Raw genomic sequence first — 22,356 nt, 5'->3', positions numbered from 1 at the left:
AAGATAAAATATTGAGAAAATATCAATAAGTATGCATGTAAAACTCTCCCATTTTATTCATGATTCTGACACTCATAACACTGTAAAGGGATTTTGCAAAAGTTGATCCGCAAGGTGCCACAAATAAACCTTGAGACTAACTCTTTATAACTGTTGTCTTCTAGATAGGGTTTACCTGAGGTTAGTCACATTTAATCTGCTTTCTTATATGTATTTCCCAAGAGATATGGTCTCTACCAGAGATCACACAAATTTGTACTGAAAATATTTGGAGTTGGATACTACCGTTTGCCAAGTACTTTTCCCATCCTATTTCTATTTTTCCTCAAAATTTTCTATTTCAAATGTATAACCAGAGCTCAGCTTTTCAGATTCCAAGTGAAATATTTTGCCTACACAACAATCTTTGATAGGTCCTTTCCAACATGGGCCTGATTTACAAGTAGTCACATGATTATTCTTTTTTATGTGAAGAAAAGATGATGCTCTTAAGGCTCCATGTTGACATATTACTTGATAGGTTGTGGATGTTTCATATCATATTTTAATAGTCTAGTAGATAGCATCTGGTTTGAAAGGAAATATATCAGTATGTCATGTAGTACAGGAAAGAAAAGAGAATGTGGCATGGTAAAATGATCTGCTAGGGTCTACTGTATGCAGACCAGTTGACAAGCTGAGAAGTTGTGCTGACATTTTGAAATAATAAAATGTTTATATTGTAAGCAAGCCTGAACAATCCACACAAGTTTAATGCATCTATGAATTAAGCCTCAAACATCACTGGTATTCATTAGTGAGGTTGGGATAATACTCTCCACCAACACACCAATTTTCTGTTGATTTAAATAACTAGGAAATTAGAAAGTAGTTCCTTCCTAAATTTCTCAGATTTATTATACCAGAGTATTATCTCTTGGTGCAGAGTTGGGCTGGATTCATATCACAATATCACGTTCACTTATTTGGTTTTAAAGATTTCTTTATTCATTTGAGGAGAGACAGCATGAGTAGGGGGAAGGGCAGAGGGAGAGGGAGAGAGAGAATCCTCAAGCTGACTCCTCGCTTAGCTTGGAGCCCAACACGGGAATCAATCTCAGGCACCTGTGATCATGACCTGAGCCCAAATAAAGAGTCAGACACTGAACCAACTCTCACATTCACTCACTTTAATAATAAGTCACTGAACATTCATTTCTAATCACTATCCCAAGTTTTGTTTAGATAATAGCAGAAGATGCACAGGAGGATATAGCACAAGGACATCCAAAGCGAGTCTATGAGCAAAATCTAGAGAAGCAGAGGTGTAAATGGAGCACAGTTGTAAAATGCAAAGACCCAGATATCAAGGTGGAGCTGAGTCCAAGAGCTGGTAAACACTAAAAGTATGAAAACATATGAACCAAACAGAGATGATTAAAAAAAACAGATAAATATTGCTTCCTTTCACGAACATTTTACATAATCTCTGTTAGATGTTTGACATACAGAGATGACCATATTTTCTTGTCCTTGAGAGTGGATCTCTTTCCACTTGGAATTAGCATGGTTATCAAAGTGCTTAAAGGAAATGATATATTTTTTATTTGTAGGCTCTGTGCTGTAAGACTGTGAGACAGTGATATTCCTTGCTTTGTGCTTTTTTTTCTTGTGTGGTTGTTTTTCAAGGTCAAATAATTTCAACTCCTGAACAAAATGAAGTCATAGCTATTTATGATATATCTTTCAGTTCAGGCTGCTTGCCTGCAAATGATAAGAACTTTTTCTCATTTTGATCCTTGTTGTATATATAAATTCAGTGCATTTTAAGCATTGTGTAATGACTTTCATCTGCTCTTTTTTTTCTTTTGGCCTGATGTTTTAAAGCAGGCTATTTTCCATTGTATAACAATGTCTAGGTTTATGCCAGAAGTGAGAATAGGCTATTTTTCCACCAAGTCTGATGCTATAAAGAGTTGAAGGGGTAATTTAGTCTCAGATTTGGAACTTTGTAGCAATGTTCACAATGGCTAGTTAAATCTTACCAAGAGAACTCCCTGCCCTCTAGGAGACAGGTGAAGACTGGCTTCTCTAGGCTTGAAATTGTCTTCATGGGAATTGATTTAACTATTCCACTGAAAGACACAAATGGAGAGAGATATTGGTTATAATCTATTTTCTATTTTGACTAAAACAACTAGATCAATAAGGCACATATATCAAATCTAAAAAAATATCCATATTGATCCTTCAATTATATTAACTGAATATTATTCAATTCACTATGCATATTTTTCTCAATAGAAACGTTTAATGTTAAAAATATCAAATGGATAAAATTAATTTAGTTTAATAAGCAAGCAAGAATCATATATACAATTATAGAGAGTTGACAGATTTTTTTCTTTTTTAATGTTATTGTATTGTAATCTGACATATCATAATAAAAGTACCTATTTTGTAGAGAGGATTCTAAGTTCTAATTTGGTACAAAGATATGGTAGTTGCGGTAAACTATATTTCAAGAACCGAAGAGATGAGTTGATCTACCTAAAGGTGACCAAGGAATTTTGACAAAGGATGCCTATATTATGCTTTAATTTTAAACAGCACTTCCGCTGGTATTATAAGAGCATTTATAGGAATGTGTCTCTTGCCACTTGGACCATGATAGGATTTTATAGGAGCTTCTGACAGCTCCGTCCATACTGGAACACAAAAAGATTTCCTTCATCTTTATAATATCACTTCTCAGCATCTTTTAGGTAAGAAATCACTACATGATAAATTGAAATATAGATAAATTAATTTGGAGAATTTTGTGGGAGCAGACTGTAAGCTCCACCTATTTCTAGAAGTAAATAATTGAAGTATAAATTTCAATGCTTTTTCACTAATAGAAGATAACATTTATGGGATTTATTGGAAGGGAAGCAATAGATTAGGACAAACACACTGTTGACCACAGGCAAAGCAGACACAACTACTGACTGCTCTACCATTCATGCTCTCTCTTCGGTTACCCTGCATGACATTCCTGGGTCCAGTGGATGGTCAGCTTATGCTTGGCTTTTTACAAGGCAGCTAGTCCCTAACTGATCACTTCAGCAGTATCTTTATATACCTCATTTTTATAGTTTCTACAGAAACTGAGGTCTGCCAAACAAAATGATCCCCAGCTAGTCCTATGTAATGCTCAGTCCAGCTAATCACCCTCAAAAGAAAATAAGGAATGGAATAAGCTATGGACTGGACTTTCCTAACTGTAAGGAAAATTAGGACCTGGCCTCTGCCATTGAAACTTTGCATTACAAATGTACATGTGGGAGGATGCTAGGATTGCGCTTGGGACTTGACATCACCTGTAATAGGACTCTACTATCATTTCACAGACAACCTTTCTCTCCATCTCTGGACATGGGACCCACAGACAGTTCCTTGATTACCCATGATCCATATACTGGCCAATGTAGATGCACCATAATAAATATTCGGAAGACAAATGACAGATTTTTAGTAAGCACTTAAAATAACTCTTATAAGATCACTGTAGAAGTGAAAAAGCAATAGTCACAGGAGTGAGAGCACAGAAAGTTGGACATTCAATGAAAGATCGTGGTCAAATAGAGAAATATTGATGTCTATAATTTCTAAGACAATAGTTCCATATAATGATACAGCCATATTGTTTTTGAGGTGGTGTGGAAATAAAGTTTACTAAAGATGATGAGGCATGAATTTTAAAGCTAATTTATTGGCTAGGCCTTTCACATTGATATTAAATTTATACAACATTATAAGGTTTGGGGCTAGAGAAGATTTTGAAACCCCAAACTGAAGTCTTCATGAATATGGATGCATGGAGACCCAGGGCAGTAAATTGGATGTCATGAGCCAAAATGTTTCTACACATGGAAGAATAAATGAATCAAAACTGGGGATTTGGAAGAACGTCAAGTTTAATTTTAGGCCCTAAAATTAAAGGGTGTTTTATGGGGCATTGGGAAAGGATGTCATCCTTTGGGAGAATTGCAAAAGAAGTAGTCTCTTTTTTGGAAAAAGCCAATATTTAGGTAAGATCACAATATGTTCTTTGAAGGTGAGGGTGCAAGAAGTTTTTTTTTTTTTTTTCAGCTAGAATGAGGGTTGATGGTATATTTAAACTATTGGGAGAAAAACACAGCAGCATGAGGATTAATAATGGAGAAAAAGAATAAAGTGTCATGGAATACGATTGGTATTTGGATGGAGTTGCATTTTGTAAATGGTAGAAACGTGAAAGATGGTAGTATTATGTAACATTAAATTTCCAAATGATGCTCTCTAGTCAAGTTCAGAGGCTATCATGATAAACTAACCCTAGACACTAGTTAGTCTCCAGATTCACAAAGAAAAGTGATTGATTCTGAGCTTTACTTCAGACCATTAGATGGAAATCACTGAGTATGATGCCTGCATTTTAAATAAGGTTCTTAGGACATTTTTTGTGAAGCCAGCTAACCTCAGGTTTAAGAACCAAACTAGCTTTTGGGATGGCTGAATGGCTTGATCAGTTAAGCCTCTGACTCTTGATTTTGGCTCAGGTCGTGATCTCAGGGTCATGGAACCTGCTCTCTCTCTCCCTCTGCACCACCCCCACCCCCCAACATATGCGCTCTCTTGCTCTTAAAAAAAGTATCAAAACAAAGAACCAACCTAGCATTTGGGAACCATGAAGCCTGGTCTAATGTTGATTACTGAACTTGGCAGTAAGTGCCCGGAGACAGGGTTGTAGCTGATTAGAGAGTGGTTTCAGCCTCGTGCAGTCCTGATGTTGATGGTCAGGGTACATCTGATCAGGGTGCAGAGCCAACTCAACCACTTCCAGACATCACCATCAGAAATCTTGCTCCAGTAGAGGGTAGCGTTAGGAGTGCATGTGGCTGCAAGAAAAGAGGAGTTCTCTTGGATGACTTAAGAAAACAGAGGAGATGGACAGTTATGACGTAGATTCTTCGACTCTGATACTGTTAAAATCAAGGACTAAGGGATTTCCTTGACATTTGCTTCATGCTTCTCACCTTATCTTCTTAAAACGACTTTTGAGGTTCTATACATCTCACATCCAGGACAGAAAGTAGGGGGAAATGAGAAAGGGCATTTTTTTTGTCCATACCATTGGCAATTGTCATGCAGGTACCTTGGTTGTTAGGCAGACTAATAAAATTGAATATTTGAATTCAGCCTCTGTGGTTGAGGCAGGCAAGGAGAACAGGTTGATGAGCTGAGTGAGCAAATATATTTCCCAGAGAAACTCAGTATCAGCATACTTAGAAATAAATTCCAGTTTTCTTTCAAAATCTGTTCCCTTGCCTAGATTCCCTTTTTAAATTATTGACATCTGGTCTCACTCAGTAGCCTAGGAGTCATTCTTAAATCATTCTCCCCTTTTCCTACTCCTGTATGAATTAAGTTAAAAAATAGTAGAGAGGGAGTGTCCTTACATTTTTCATATTATCTCCTCTTATTTATAATTATTATTTATCCAACTATGACTTCATTTAAGCATGTATTTTTACCCCTGGATTTTTAAAAACTCTGGTTTTGGTCTCTTCAACTCTACTATCCAGTACTATCTATTATCCATCAGATTGTACTTTCTGACATACAAATATGACCAATCTCTACTTGTTAAAATCTGTCAATAACTCTTATTGCCTTCATGATAGAATTGAAATTTCTTATGAATTCTTATGAATTCAAATTTCTAAGCTCATCTTGATCCTACTCTTGCATACCAGCCTCATTTCCTCCTTCACAGTCCTCCAAGAATCTCCATACTCTGGCCAGAACAAACTTCTTGTGGGGTCAGCAACACAGTGCCATCTTATTCTTGGGAATCTGTGTAAACCTTGCTCCCTCTGCCCATTTCATGGCTTTTTTTTTTTTTTTTTTTTTTTGCCTGTCCTCCTAGTACCTGTTCTATGTGTTTTTCCATACTGAGAATACTGAGTGGAAGTCTTTTTTCTGGGAAGCCTTCTTTTACAAAAAATACCCCCCATGCTACACACACACACACACACACACAAACACACATACATACAGAGTATTAATATATTTCCATAGCTAAATGTTGAGTTTCTTGAGGAAACAGTTATTAGTGTCTTATTCCTTTGTGGATCTCCAGCACAGAGCACGCACTTAATGAATATATGTCAACTAAATGACTCAACACTGAACACATGCAATATTTGGGAATTCAAATGAATTCCTCTGTCTTCTGAGCTGTAGCTCCATTTCACAGTGCTCCATTTCACAGAAGATGGATTTATTTATTTTTTAACATTTTATTTATTTATTCATGAGAGACATGGAGAGAGAGAGAGAGAGAGGCAGAGACACAGGCAGAGGGAGAAGCAAGCTCCCTGCAGGGAGCCCAATGTAGGACTTGATCCCAGCACCCCAGGATCACACCCTGAGCTGAAGGCAGACACTCAACCACTGAGCCATCCAGGCATCCCAGAACACAGACTTAAATAAAATATCATGGAACTATTTTTTAGCAGTACTTATATTTATGCTAAGAATATATATTATTTTTTGGCTTTTGTTTTAAACTCAGAAATTAAGGTATGTCCTCAAGCTATCTAATGTGATTTTATGAGACTTCTAGCTTCCAAAATCATGAGAAAATAAATTTATGTTGTTTAAGCCACCAAACCTGTGATGCTTTGTTATGGCAGCCCTAGCAAACTATTACAGGGCTTTCCTGAGCTAATTCTATAATATAGGAATACTTTCTCATCTGTAGCCACCTAAGTCTCTGCTTGGGAGAGATGGTAGTCTCTACTTTCTGTAGAGATTGTAGTATTCCCATCAGTATGGAAGCAAGACTATAGAGATGCATTTTTTAAATGTTAAAACTAAGTAATTCTGGATTCTATATTTATTGAAAATATCCTTCAGGAGTTAAGGTAAAAGAAAGATATTCTCAGAAGAAAAACTAACATAATTCATCACCAGAAAATGTACTCTAAAAGAAATGTTAAGGCAGGTTTCCTGGCTGAAAAAAATTCCAGAGAAAAATTTTATTGGTAGGAATAAAGAACAACTGAAGTCATAAATATCAGAGAATATAATGGAATTATCTTCTCCTCTAAAGATTTTTGTTATACACAGGACTCTTGAAAGCAGACATTCGAACGTCCTTTTGGTGAGTTCAAAGTATGTAGATGTAGCACATATGATAAGTATACCATGAAACTGGGAGAATCAAGTCCATAGCTTTAAGTCTAAGTCTACATTTTATTTGAAATGTTAACAAACTCTACATAGAGTGTTAAACTAAGGTGCACATATCATCCCTAGAGTGAACACTAAACATTTATAAGTAAAGGAAAATAGATACATTAAAGTTGAGCATAAAAATATTAAAATAGAGAAACAATCCACTAGAAGAAAAAGGAAAACAGATGGTGAAGGCAAAAATGATAGTAGAGTGGTAGTAAAGAGCACAAAGTACAATAAATGCAGAGGACACAAACTCTGCAACACTAAAAAAAGAAAATACCCAACTAAAAAATGGGCAGATTATCTACATAGACATTTTTCCAAAGAAGACATACAGATGACCAACATGAAAAGATGCTCAACACCACTCATGATTAGGGAAATGAATATCAAAAAACACAATAAGATATTATTTATGCCTGTTGGAATGACTAAAATAAAAAATTATAAGAAATAAATATTAGGGAAGGTGTGGAGGAAGAGAAATGTACATTGGTGCAGCTACTATGGAAAAATATTGGGATTCCTCAAAAAATTAAAAATAGAACTACCATATGATCCAAAAATTCGACTATTGGATATTTACCAAAGAAAACAAAAACACTAGTTCAAGAAGATATATGAACCCCTATGTTTATTGCAGCATTATTTAAATAGCTAAGATATGGAAGCAACCTAAGTGTCCATCAATAAACAAATGTATAAAGAAGATGTAGTATGTGTGTGTGTGTATAAACACACACACACACATATATTGGAATATTATGCAGTCATAAAAAGGATGAGATCTTGCCATTTGTGACCACATGAATGGACATAGAGAGTATTATGATAAGTGAAATAAGTCAGACAGAGAAAGACACACACCACATGATTTTAATTGTAGTGGAATAGAAGAAAATGAATAAACAAAAAGCAGAAATGTATCTATAAACACAGAGAACAGATGCCAGAGGGGAAGGGGGTGGGGGGATCGGTAAAATGAGTGAAGGGGAGTGGAATGAATAAGTCACGAGGCTAAAGGGTACAGTGTAGAGAATATAGTCAATGGTACAGTAATCATGTTCTGTGGTGACAGATGGTCGCTACACTTTTGGTGAGCATTAGGATAACGTATAGATTTATGGAATCACTAGGTTGTACACCTGAAACTAATGTAATGTTATGTGTCAACTACACTTAAAAAAAAGAACAACAAATAAAGAATTTTTAATAGTAAGGGGATTAAAAGAAGGTGATATGGCTATATTAATATCAAACAAGATGTGCTTCAGAACAAGGAAAATTAATAGGAATAAAGAAGGACATTATATAATGACAAAAGGGTAAATTCGCTAGAAAGGCAGAAGAGTTTACAATATGTATGCACCTAAAAACAGTATGAAGAAATAAAAGAAGAAATAGGAAAATCTACAATTACACAAGGAGCCTTGCATACACATCTCTCAGTTAATAATAGAAAAAACACACCCCCAAAATCAGCAAGAATTTGCAAAACTTAAGGAAAAAAGCCCTAAAATGTGTAGGGAACCACAAAAGACCCCAGATAGCCAAAGCAATCCTGAGAAAGAACAAAGCCAGAGGCCTCATACTTCCTGATTTTAAATTAGACTACAAAGCTATACTAATTAAAACCAATTTGCTACTGGCTTAAAAAGTGACACATAGAGCAATGGAACACAATAGAGAACCCAGAAATAAAACACTGTAGGTAGATAAACTAATATTTGATAGGGAGTCAAGAATGCTTCATAGAGAAAGGATAATCTCTTCAATAAATGGTGTTGGGAAAACTGGATGGGCAGCCACACGGTGAAAAATGAAATCAGACTCATCTTATTCCATGAACAAAAATTAATCCTAAATGGATTAAAAACTTAAACATAAGATCTGGAACCATAAAACCTGTAGAGAAAGCATAGGGGAAAAATCTCCGTGACATTAATCTTGGCAACCTTTTTTGGGGGGATATGACACCAAAAGAAAAATCAGCAAGTGAGACTATACATCAAATCAAAAAGCTTCTGCACAGCAAAAGAAACAACAAAATAAAAAGGCAATCTAGGGAAAGAGAGAAAATTATCTACCTACTTGATATAATTGATATTTTAAAAAAAGTAATTTAAGACTTAAATTCCTTTTAAGTGCATGTGGAACATTTACTAAGATGGACTGCAGCCTGGGCCCAGTGGCAAGGCTATAGGGAGGCAAGTGACCTACTCCTGCAGATGCAGAATTCAAGGGGATGGTAAAAACTTGTTGTTAGGGAACAAACTGTGTCCCCTCCAAATTTCACATGTGGAAGCTCTAATCCCCAGTGTGATTATATTGGAAATAGTATCTAGATAATTGAGATTAAATAAGATAAAAAAAATAAATAAGATCATAAGAGTGGGGTCCTAATATGACAGGGAGGACTGTGGCCTTATAAAAAGAGATCTCTCTCTCTCTCCCTCTCTCTCTCTCTCCCCCTCCCACTCTTTCCCTCTTCCTCTCCACCACCATGTCTTTCTCTCTCCCTCTCTCTCACCCACTCCCTCTGTCATGTGAGGACACAGTGAGAAAGTAGCCATGTACAAGCCAGGAAGAGGACCCTTATGGGAACCCAAACATGCCTTATACTTTCAGCCTCCAGAACTGTGAGAATATAAATTTTTGTTCCTTAAGCCATCTAATTTATGGCACTTTGTTATAGCAGCCTGAGCAGAGTGAGACAAGCACTAATTAAGGTAAATAATATTTTAATACCATGTATTAAAAGCTCACAATTAATAAAAAAATAAATGATGAACAAAATATGAAAGTGTTAAATGAAAATAGTATTACTGAAATTTCCAGTTTCCTATATGGCTTAGCAGTACTACTGGGGCTGCAGAACAAACCTTAAGGATGTTAAAACAATTGAAATAGTAAAATGTATCTCCTCTGAGAAAAATGAAATTAAACTACAAATCTGAGACATCCACAGTCATTTGGAAATTAAATATCACACATTTAAATAAAACATACTTTGAAATAGCCAAATATTTTTAACGGAAAGTAAATGAAAATATAACTTACTAAAATTTGTAAAATATAGCTAAAGCAGTGCTTAGAAAAAAAATAATTGACATAAAATTTTTATTAAAAAAGAAAAAAAGCTCTCAAGTCAGTAACTTTATCTATCTAATGAAAGTAAAAAAAGAAGAACTTTTAAAAGCTAAATCAAGCAGTGGGAAAATAATACATATAAAGAATAAATAATAGAATTTAAGATGGGAAAGTATTAGAGAAAGTTATCAAAACCAAAAGCTGGTCCTTTGAAGAGGTACTAAAATTGATAAAGTTCTACCTGAGAAGAAGGTAGAGAAAAAGAGAAAAGACACACATTTGGAGTGAAATAGTGCTAATATCAAAGACTCTGCAGGTATTAAGAGAATGATAGTAATAAGGAAATACTACAAAAAATTCTATGCACATAAATCCAACAATTTGTAATACAATCAAAAGAAATTCTTACATATAAATCCAACAAAATAGGGGCAACGGGGTGGCTCAGTGTTTGAGCAGCTGCCTTTGGCTCAGCTCCCAATCCTTGAGTCCTGGGATAGAGTTCTGCATCAGGTTCCCCACAGGGAGCCTGCTTCTCCCTCTTCCTGTGTCTCTGCCTTTCTCTCTGTGTCTCTCATGAATAAGTAAATAAAATCTAAAATAAATAAATAAATCCAACAAAAAATATGCTGGATTTGTATTCTGAAAACTACAAAGTAATGATCAAAGGCATCAAGAAGATCTGACTAAATAAATAGAGTATTGACTGATTGAAAAATCATGGGTCTATATTTGCCAAAACTCATAGAACCAGATAACCAAAAGTCTGGATTTTATTCTATGTAAGTTAAGTACATTTAATGAACAAACAGTAACTTTTTAAAATTGAAACAATTCTGATGGCAAGGAAGCTGCCACAGAGTACTAAGTAGTATTATCTTTAAAGAAAAAGCATAACTTTATTGTTTTGCTGTGATATTTCCCTTTACTATCAAAATGTGAACAATTTTAAAAAATGCTTATGGTATAGGTATCTCTATAGTATCTGAACGTTTGGTAAGTTGGACAATTCAACTAAATTCTTTTTTTTATTAGATAAATCTTTTAGATTATTCTCACACCTTCAAACAGCATCATTCTAACTATTGCCCTTTTCTAAGAAAATTCACTGCACATTCATTGAAAGGAATATCTTTTTAGACTTTGCCAAAGTATCGTGTATGAAAAAAAGTGAAGCTTTATGACTATGAATAAATATATGTTTAGCCACTGATTTTTGAATAAATTTCTTATTATAATTTTTATAAAAATTGCATGCTGTGGCTCATAATCAGAATATTGTGAAAATTCTCTGAATATATTTAGATTGATTTGCCAGGATGTTGCCTTTGTCTCATTTATAAAGGCACCAAATACACAAATCATCCTTTAATGAGAATCTGAATGGTGCATACATATTATCCAGTTAAATAACTAAGCACCTAGTTACCTTTTTTTTGTCTTATTAACTTCTAACTACCTTTTAAGATCTAACAACCATTCCTTGAAATTCATTACTAATTTAAGAAAATTGATTAAGAAATTATCTAAAACCCCTGGAGTCAAAAGTGGATGTCAATTATAGCTTTTACTGCAATGGCCATGAGACTTGGACTTCATTATGTCCCGTCGGAGAGAGAGTCTGGCCAATTTTGCATAAACTGCTTGTACAAGACGAGATTTGAAGGAAATGTGCCTTTATTGGTATAGAGACCTTAAAATGGTTGGCAGAGCTTCATCCTGATGATCATGTATCACGGATGGAGGACTTGAAAATACTCAATTTTCTGCAGCTAGATTGTAGTGCCATGAAAAAATGAGAAAGAAAGAGAGTGGGCATGTAGAAAAAATGTGTAATAGTTTTGAACTCTGAGATTCAATACACTAAAATAAAAAGAGATGTCCAGATTAACTGATTGTTGACTTATACCCCCATCTGCTGTTTTTATGGTTACAAATTCCAGTTTGGGGGATGAAGGCAATAAAAATGGTTGACATTGGTGAAAGATACTTAATGCCAATTGACACAAGTTACATTTATAATATCTTGTAATTTATACTTGACTTTTTCTATTTTTGTTTATAGTATTTTTGTGAGTTTTTTGTCTTCTATAAATAGTGAAAAATTAGAGATAATATATGATAGTTAGTTGAACTATAGCCAATAATTATTTAGCTCTAGGGGGCAGCAGATCTGCAGCTATACATAAATCTACAAAAATTACAGTTTTAATTGTCTCACATTGTTATTGTGCAATCTTAGCTTCATTTATTACCTACCCTCCCTTAATTGCATATGCAGTTTTATTTTCAGTGGATCTCACATTCAAGAGCCTTTGCATACTCATCCTTTATGAGCTTCCATTATAAGAAATCAGCTTATGAATGTTGTTCATAAATCGTTTTATAACCAGTTGCTTCAATTTTATTTCAAATAAAAGTGTAAACAATTTACATGTAATCTATGATATTTTCAAGTGTTTTGTTGAATTGTTCTTAGGTCATATGTTTATTCAGTCCTTAAACAAGTAAATATTGAGCACCTATGTTGTGTCAAGAGTTGTTTCAGACAATGGGGAGATAGCAGTAAAAAACAAACAGCAATCCCTGTGTTCATGGAACTTATCTTTTAGCAAAAGGGAGAAAGACACTAAGCAGATAAATTTTAAAAAATTTATGTCAAGTGGTAATATGTGCTATGGAGAACAATAAAATAGAAAGCCAAGATAAGAAGTGCCACAGGTGAAGGTAAGATGAAGTTTTTAAATAGAGTAGTCAGGCATGGTACATGGAGAACATATTTCTGAGCAAAAAAGAATCCCCAAGGAGTTGAGGGAAAGAGCCATGTGCAATTTGGAAGGAATCATAAGTTCAAAGGTCCTGAGGCAAGAGTCATCCTTGTTTGTATGAGAAAGATCATGGTAAGGGCTTCTGCATTTATTCTGTGAAGGACAAAAACCCATGTAAAAATTTTGAGCAGAGGAGACATGATTTGACTCCCATATTTAAAGGTCAGAAGGCCACAAAGGCAGCAACAAGGGGGAAAATATATTATTAGTGTAACCAGAAAGAGTAATATTCCCTTGAGTCAGAATTGGTAGTAGTAGTAGCAGAGGCTGTAAGACAGTGAGATTCTGGATGTATTTTATAGATAAAACAAAGATTTCTGATCTATCCAATGATGGATGAGAGCAAGAGATGGGTCATTAATCCAGATCTCTTCCTGAAATGGGAGGCATGGAGTTGTCACAAGCTGAGATGGGAAGAAAAGCAGGAGGATAAAGTATAAGCAGACAGAATCAGAACTTTGGTTTTAGATCCATTTCTATCGAGATACGTGTTAGCTGTCCACGTGAAATGGCTGAGATAGCAATGGGATATGTATATTGGAGTCCAGGGAAGTTGGGCCTGAAATATAATCTTATGAGGAATTGGCATTTAGAAAATGTTTTAAATGCATGAGACAAGGTGACATTAAGATTGTGGAAAAAAAAAGATTGTGGGTGTAGAGAAGAGATCCAAGAACTGGGCTCTGGGGCATTCTCATGTTACTTTGTGTACTGTGGAGGAAATGAGGACAAACAGCGGAGGAGATGGAGAATGAAAAGCTAGAAATTTAAGAGGAAAACAAAGAGAGAATTATGTATCAGAACCTAGTGAAGAAAAGGTTTCAAGAAAGAGAGAGTGATCAACTATGTTCAATATTACTGACACATAAGGTATGCTCAGGAGGAAAAATTAAATGTTGGATTTAGCAATATAGAGGTCATTCATGATAGATGCACTTTCTGTGGAGTGATAAAGTACAGAAAAGGAAAGAAGTCCTGATATGTGCTACGACATGAATGAACCTTGAAAACATTATGCTAAGAAGTCAAACACAAAACACCATATATTGTATGATTCTAATTATATGAAATGTCCAGAATCGGAAAATATATAGAGATGGAAAGGAGATTTGTGGTTGTCAGGGTCCTTGGAGGAGTAGGGAATGGGGACTGACTTACATGAGTATGGGTTTTATTTTGGGATGAGGAAAACATTTTGGAATTTGTGGTAATAATTGTACAATATTGTGAATGTATAAAAGCCATTGAATTGTCCACTTTAAAATGGTAAAAATGGTGAGTTTTATTTTCTGTGAATTTTACTTCATTAAAAAATATTTAAAAAAAGCTCACTGGAAAGAATTGGTGTCAGAGTCCATGTAAATAGGCAGAACACAGGAAGTTAGTTGGAGAGGGCCATAGGGTCAGAGGGTTCTCTTAAGATGGGTACAATTTTGGTGCCTTTGTGTGAAGTGAAAGAAAACCTATCAATGTAAAGGAGGGGAAGAAATTGCTGGAAAATTCCCAAAACAGGGAGGAAGAGATGATTTTCTGTAGAAACATGGGCAGCAGTGCAAGGAGATGGGTTTTGGTTCTTGGAGGTCTTTGTGCTGTTTCCTCTCATTTCCCCCCAAAAAATGTGAAACGATGATTAGCAGAGAATGATAATAGGGGAGAAGGAGTTGGCTGTTGAAGGAGGGAGGGATAAAGGGTTTGAATAGCTGGTTAGGAATGGAGGAAAAGGAAAGAAAGGGGAATGTGTTAGGCTGGCCACAAGCAATGGAGAGGGTGGTCACAGATATAAAGCCATTTCAGTCATCATGGTGGTGAGCTCTCCTTCATTAACCTTCAGCCACACAAATGTAGACTGGAATGGTGGTGAGTTTCCTGGAGGTGTCAGCTTATTGCTAATGATGCCTTTGGCTGCAAATACCTGGAGCACTCATCTGGGCCCATGCTGCTAATGCGAACCCCCCCTCCCCCCACATTTCCCTGACCAGAGCTCTTGGGGCTGCCCCAGACCTTGTGGCTATGGTTAGGATTGCAGGATGCACCCCAGCGATAGCCATCAGAGAACTTTGAAAAAAAAAAAAAAAAAACAAGGTTCATTACTCATAGGTCTTGGAGGATACCCAGCACATCCAAGTCCAAGGGCCATACAGCGAGGTCATGGAGAGAGGGTGAGCATCGGGTTCTGTCTTCATTGGGTCCAAGGGCGGCGGGCCTAGGGTTTTGAGGACTCACTCTATTGGTGAATTGAAAATGTGTGGGACTTAAAGGGCAGGAAGGGAGAAGCAGGGTTACTCAAGTCATCCATTATCTAGGCCACCCAGGGCTTTCTAAAAGGGGAACTCCAGGGCAGCCCTGATGGCTCAGCAGTTTAGCGTCTGCCTTCCGCCCAGGGCGTGATCCTGGAGACCTGGGATCGAGTCCCCGTCGGGCTCCCTGCATGGAGCCTGCTTCTCCCTCTGCCTGCTTCTACCTCTGCCTGTGTCTCTGCCTCTCTCTTTCCTCTCTGTGCTTCTCATGAATAAATTGTTTATTTGAGATGGAGGTCTTTGAAATGGAGCCCATCAAAAGCTTAACATCAAGCACTTTCATTTGTTAAAAAGAAAACCACAAGCCTAGGTGTCACCTGGGCAAGGCTAAGTTACAAAACTAGGGCTTAATATCTAACCTAATTACAGTTTCAGCTTCCTCAGAAATGTGTCTTAACCTGCCAATCAGGAATTTTCTGATCAGCACTAATGAGCTGCTCTGTCACATGGTCCCTTCTCTATCCCCCAAAGGAAGATGAAGCAATCTACCTAATAAGACTCCTTGGCTTTCTCCAAGGGAAGGTGACTTTGCCTGGAACAAGCCTTTCTTCTCTTTTGCGAATAACTCCTAGCCCCACTCTCCTTCCTATAAAAACCTTCCATTTTGTACAGCTCCACAGAGTCCTGCTCTACTTGCTAGATGGGATGCTGCCCAATTCATGAATCTGCTTAATAAAGCCAATTAGATCTTTAAATTCACTCTGTTGAATTCATGTTCTTTGACACAGTATGATAAAAAAGAAAGCTATTTATGGGAGACTTACAGTATGCATCAGGTTGTACTTAACAGAGTTTTTGCCCTGATGGTATGAGGAATCATAGGAGCACCGACAGATGGCTCTAACACATCGTTGAGAAAGGACATGAGAACATGAAAGAGGATGAAAGGAATTAGAAAACTGTAGGACCAATAGGTTGTGGGGCCTAGTGCTGTCAAAAAATTGTTAGAGCGGAGATACTGGAAGGAATGAGTGGAGAGACGGAGGTGATGGTTGGGGAGTGGACGGCTCAAAGTTAAGGTAAAGGAAATGTCATCACTAATAATGACAGTAGTCAAAGGAGCAGTGGCAGAGGTCATTTTACTGAACCTTTCTTCATGATCATCAATGAGAAAAAAGCAAGAAATTAAGAGGCAAGATGAAACTAAAGGTGAAAATTATAGTGACAGTGAGTCAAGAGCCAAAATCTTCAGGGTGGGTAGTGGTGGCACCAGTGTCTGTGGATGACTGTCACAAGCTGGCATAGTGAGGTATGTCACTGAATGTCAGGAGACTCACAGCTTAAGTATTTTTGGAGAGGAGATAGAATTGTCTGGAAGTGGCAACAGGGCACTTTGCAGCCTTGTATTGGGAGGGCAATGGAGGGAAAAACAGACACCATGGGAGAGGATTGCAGGGCAGTATTTCCAGTAGATCAACTTCCACTTAAAGAGAATGGCCTATGTTTTAGTTGATATGTGTACAATTATCCTCCTGATTATAGGTTTTTGTTTCCATGTGAAGCCATGTTACTTCCGGAGAGACATGGAAGCTCAGTCGTTACCCCAGAGACCTGGTTAAAAACCCAGAAGCATGGGCATGGTCATACTGTTCTGTTTCTCTATGTGTAATGTTGCATGAGGGGAGATGTGGCCACAGAGAGAAGCTGGGTGGGAGTGCTTTCTAGAACAAATGCTAACATTTTAAGAAATACACGTGTCTTTCCAGATGCACCTAAATCTCACTTCTTGCCAATCTTTAAATTTAACAGATGAAATTTTACCATGTCAAGCATTGAATACAGAGCAGGAACCGTGCCATCTAGATACAAGACTCTGCAGTTTTGATTCTACAGATGAAGGATTGAGGTGTAAGTGTTAAATTGAGCTAATTGTTTTTCATTTTTATGCAGATTTTTAAAAATGTTTATCTCTAATCTTTGAAAATGTCATGATGATGAGTGCAGATGTGAACCTATTTTTATTTACAATTTTCAATGCTCAGAATGCATTTATTTTATCATTTGTGGAAATGGTGTGTTACTATTTTTAAGTGATTCTCTTCTCATCCCTCTGTTCTGGTCTTCTGGAGCTTCTATTAAGTGTTTGTCCTAGGGGCCTCTGTGTTAGTGCTTTCTATTTGTTTTTTTTTTTTTTTTTTTTATAAATTAATTTTTATTGGTGTTCAATTTACCAACATACAGAATAACACCCAGTGCTCATCCCGTCAAGTGTCCCCCTCCGTGCCCGTCACCCATTCACCCCCACCCCCCGCCCTCCTCCCCTTCCACCACCCCTAGTTCATTTCCCAGAGTTAGAAGTCTTTATGTTCTGTGTCCCTTTCTGATATCTCCCACACATTTCTTCTCCCTTCCCTTATATTCCCCTTCACTATTATTCATATTCCCCAAATAAGTGAGAACATACACTGTTTGTCCTTCTCCGATTGACTTACTTCACTCAGCATAATACCCTCCAGTTCCATCCACGTTGAAGCAAATGGTGGGTATTTGTTGTTTCTAATGGCTGAGTAATATTCCATTGTATACATAAACCACATCTTCTTTATCCATTCATCTTTCGATGGGCACCGAGGCTCCTTCCACAGTTTGGCTATTGTGGACATGGCTGCTAGAAACATCGGGGTGCAGGTGCCCCGGCGTTTCATTGCATCTGAATCTTCGGGGTAAATCCCTAACAGTGCAATTGCTGGGTCGTAGGGCAGGTCTATTTTTAATTCTTTGAGGAACCTCCACACAGTTTTCCAGAGTGGCTGCACCAGTTCACATTCCCACCAACAGTGTAAGAGGGTTCCCTTTTCTCCACATCCTCTCCAACATTTGTTGTTTCCTGCCTTGTTAATTTTCCCCATTCTCACTGGTGTGAGGTGGTATCTCATTGTGGTTTTGATTTGTATTTCCCTGATGGCAAGTGATGCAGAGCATTTTCTCATGTGCATGTTGGCCATGTCTATGTCTTCCTCTGTGAGATTTCTCTTCATGTCTTTTGCCCATTTCATGATTGGATTGTTTGTTTCTTTGGTGTTGAGTTTAATAAGTTCTTTATAGATTTTGGAAACTAGCCCTTTATCTGATATGTTATTTGCAAATATCTTCTCCCATTCTGTAGGTTGTCTTTGAGTTTTGTTGACTGTATCCTTTGCTGTGCAAAAGCTTCTTATCTTGATGAAGTCCCAATAGTTCATTTTTGCTTTTGTTTCTTTTGTTTTCGTGGATGTATCTTGCAAGAAGTTACTGTGGCCAAGTTCAAAAAGGGTGTTGCCTGTGTTCTCCTCTAGGATTTTGATGGAGTCTTGTCTCACATTTAAATCTTTCATCCATTTTGAGTTTATCTTTGTGTATGGTGCAAGAGAGTGGTCTAGTTTCATTCTTCTGCATGTGGATGACCAATTTTCCCAGCACCATTTATTGAAGAGACTGTCTTTCTTCCAGTGGATCGTCTTTCCTCCTTTGTCGAATATTAGTTGACCATAAAGTTCAGGGTCCATTTCTGGATTCTCTATTCTGTTCCATTGGTCTATGTGTCTGTTTTTGTGCCAGTACCACACTGTCTTGATGACCACAGCTTTGTAGTACAACCTGAAATCTGGCATTGTGATGCCCCCAGCTATGGTTTTCTTTTTTAAAATTCCCCTGGCTATTCGTGGTCTTTTCTGATTCCACACAAATCTTAAAATAATTTGTTCTAAGTCTCTGAAAAAAGTCCATGGTATTTTGATAGGGATTGCATTGAACGTGTAAATTGCCCTGGGTAGCATTGACATTTTCACAATATTAATTCTGCCAATCCATGAGCATGGAATATTTTTCCATCTCTTTGTGTCTTCCTCAATTTCTTTCAGAAGTGTTCGATAGTTTTTAGGGTATAGATCCTTTACCTCTTTGGTTAGGTTTATTCCTAGGTATCTTATGCTTTTGGGTGCAATTGTAAATGGGATTGACTCCTTAATTTCTCTTTCTTCAGTCTCATTGTTAGTGTATAGGAATGCCATTGATTTCTGGGCATTGATTTTGTATCCTGCCACGCTACCAAATTGCTGTATGAGTTCTAGCAATCTTGGGGTGGAGGCTTTTGGGTTTTCTATGTAGAGTATCATGTTTTTCGGCGAAGAGGGAGAGTTTGACTTCTTCTTTGCCAATTTGAATGCCTTTAATGTCTTTTTGTTGTCTGATTGCTGAGGCTAGGACTTCCAATACTATGTTGAATAGCAGTGGTGAGAGTGGACATCCCTGTCTGGTTCCTGATCTTAGGGGAAAGGCTCCCAGTGCTTCCCCATTGAGAATGATATTTGCTGTGGGCTTTTCGTAGATGGCTTTTAAGATATCGAGGAAAGTTCCCTCTATCCCTACACTCTGAAGAGTTTTAATCAGGAATGGATGCTGTATTTTGTCAAATGCTTTCTCTGCATCTAATGAGAGGATCATATGGTTCTTGGTTTTTCTCTTGCTGATATGATGAATCACATTGATTGTTTTACGAGTGTTGAACCAGCCTTGCATCCCGGGGATAAATCCTACTTGGTCATGGTGAATAATTTTCTTAATGTGTTGTTGGATCCTATTGGCTAGTATCTTGTTGAGAATTTTTGCATCCATGTTCATCAGGGATATTGGTCTGTAATTCTCCTTTTTGGTGGGGTCTTTGTCTGGTTTTGGAATTAAGGTGATGCTGGCCTCATAGAATGAGTTTGGAAGTACTCCATCTCTTTCTATCTTTCCAAACAGCTTTAGTAGAATAGGTATGATTTCTTCTTTAAACGTTTGATAGAATTCCCCTGGGAAGCCATCTGGCCCTGGACTCTTGTGTCTTGGGAGGTTTTTGATGACTGCTTCAATTTCCTCCCTGGTTATTGGCCTGTTCAGGTTTTCTATTTCTTCCTGCTCCAGTTTTGGTAGTTTGTGGCTTTCCAGGAATGCGTCCATTTCTTCTAGATTGCCTAATTTATTGGCGTAGAGCTGTTCATAATATGTTTTTAAAATCGTTTGTATTGTTGGTGTTGGTAGTGATCTCTCCTTTCTCATTCATGATTTTATTAATTTGAGTCTTCTCTCTCTTCTTTTTAATAAGGTTGGCTAATGGTTTATCTATCTTATTAATTCTTTCAAAGAACCAACTCCTGGTTCTATTGATCTGTTCCACAGTTCTTCTGGTCTCAATTTCGTTGAGTTCTGCTCGAATTTTAATTAACTCTCTTCTTCTGCTGGGCGTCGGGTCGATTTGCTGCTTCTTCTCTAGCTCCTTTATGTGTAAGGTTAGCTTTTGTATTTGAGTTCTTTCCAGTTTTTGAATGGATGCTTGTATTGCGATGTATTTCCCCCTCAGGACTGCTTTTGCTGCATCCCAAAGATTTTGAACAGTTGTATCTTCATTCTCATTAGTTTCCATGAATCTTTTTAATTCTTCCTTAATTTCCTGGTTGACCCTTTTATTTTTTAGCAGGATGGTCCTTAACCTCCACGTGTTTGAGGTCCTTCCAAACTTCTTCTTGTGATTGAGTTCTAATTTCAAGGCGTTATGGTCTGAGAATATGCAGGGGACGATCCCAATCTTTTGGTATCGGTTCAGACCCGATTTGTGACCCAGTATGTGGTCTATTCTGGAAAAAGTTCCATGTGCACTTGAGAAGAATGTGTATTCAGTTGAGTTTGGATGTAAAGTTCTGTAGATATCTGTGAAATCTATCTGGTCCAGTGTATCATTTAAAGCTCTCGTTTCTTTGGAGATGTTGTGTTTAGAAGACCTATCAAGGGTAGAGAGAGCTAGATTGAAGTCACCAAGTATAAGTGTATTATTATCTAAGTATTTCTTTACTTTGGTTAATAATTCGTTTAAGTATTTGGCAGCTCCCACATTCGGGGCATATATATTGAGGATTGTTAAGTCCTCTTGTTGGATAGATCCTTTAAGTATGATATAGTGTCCCTCTTCGTCTCTCACTACTGTCTTCGGAGTGAATTTTAGTTTATCTGATATAAGGATGGCTACCCCTGCTTTCTTTTGAGAACCATTTGAATGGTAAATGGTTCTCCAACCTTTTATTTTCAGGTTGTAGGTGTCCTTCTGTCTAAAATGAGTCTCTTGTAGACAGCAAATAGATGGGTCCTGCTTTTTTATCCAGTCTGAAACCCTGCGCCTTTTGATGGGGTCATTAAGCCCGTTCACGTTCAGAGTTACTATTGACAGATATGAGTTTAGTGTCATCATGATATCTATTTAGTCCTTGTTTTTGTGGATTGTTCCACTGAACTTCTTCTTAAAGGGGAATTTTAAGAGTCCCCCTTAAAATTTCTTGCAGAGCTGGTTTGGAGGTCACATATTCTTTCAGTTCCTGCCTGTCTTGGAAGCTCTTTATCTCTCCTTCCATTTTGAATGAGAGCCTTGCTGGATAAAGTATTCTTGGTTGCATGTTCTTCTCATTTAGGACCCTGAATATATCCTGCCAGCCCTTTCTGGCCTGCCAGGTCTCTGTGGAGAGGTCTGCTGTTACCCTAATATTCCTCCCCATGAAAGTCAGGGACTTCTTGTCTCTTGCTGCTTTAAGGATCTTCTCTTTATCTTTGGAATTTGCAAGCTTCACTATTAGATGTCGAGGTGTTGAATGGTTTTTATTGATTTTAGGGGGGGATCTCTCTATTTCCTGGATCTGAATGCCTGTTTCCCTTCCCAGATTGGGAAAGTTTTCAGCTAGGATTTGTTCAAATACATATTCTGGCCCTCTGTCCCTTTCGGCGCCCTCGGGAACCCCAATTAAACGTAGATTTTTCTTCCTTAGAGTGTCATTTATTTCCCTTAATCTGTCTTCATGGTTCTTTAATTGTTTATCTCTTTTTTCCTCAGTTTCCCTCTTTGCCATTAACTTGTCTTCTATGTCACTCACTCGTTCTTCCACCTCGTT

The 22,356-nt window shown here is 37.2% G+C and overlaps 1 protein-coding gene across 1 annotated transcript in view; it reads left to right on the top strand.

The window, feature by feature from the left end:
* Positions 1 to 22,356, top strand: part of MALRD1 (MAM and LDL receptor class A domain containing 1) — a 761,302-nt gene that overhangs the window by 41,714 nt on the left and 697,232 nt on the right. Inside the window, 2 exon segments of the mRNA XM_055332672.1 lie at positions 1,655 to 1,751; positions 17,212 to 17,311. Of these exon segments, the coding sequence (XP_055188647.1) occupies positions 1,655 to 1,751; positions 17,212 to 17,311 (197 nt within the window).

Source organism: Nyctereutes procyonoides, unplaced genomic scaffold, assembly GCF_905146905.1.
Source record: "Nyctereutes procyonoides isolate TBG_1078 unplaced genomic scaffold, NYPRO_anot_genome, whole genome shotgun sequence".
Lineage (NCBI taxonomy): Eukaryota > Metazoa > Chordata > Mammalia > Carnivora > Canidae > Nyctereutes > Nyctereutes procyonoides.
Note: the sequence above shows the minus strand (reverse complement) of the source record. Positions and strands in the feature narration are given on the sequence as shown.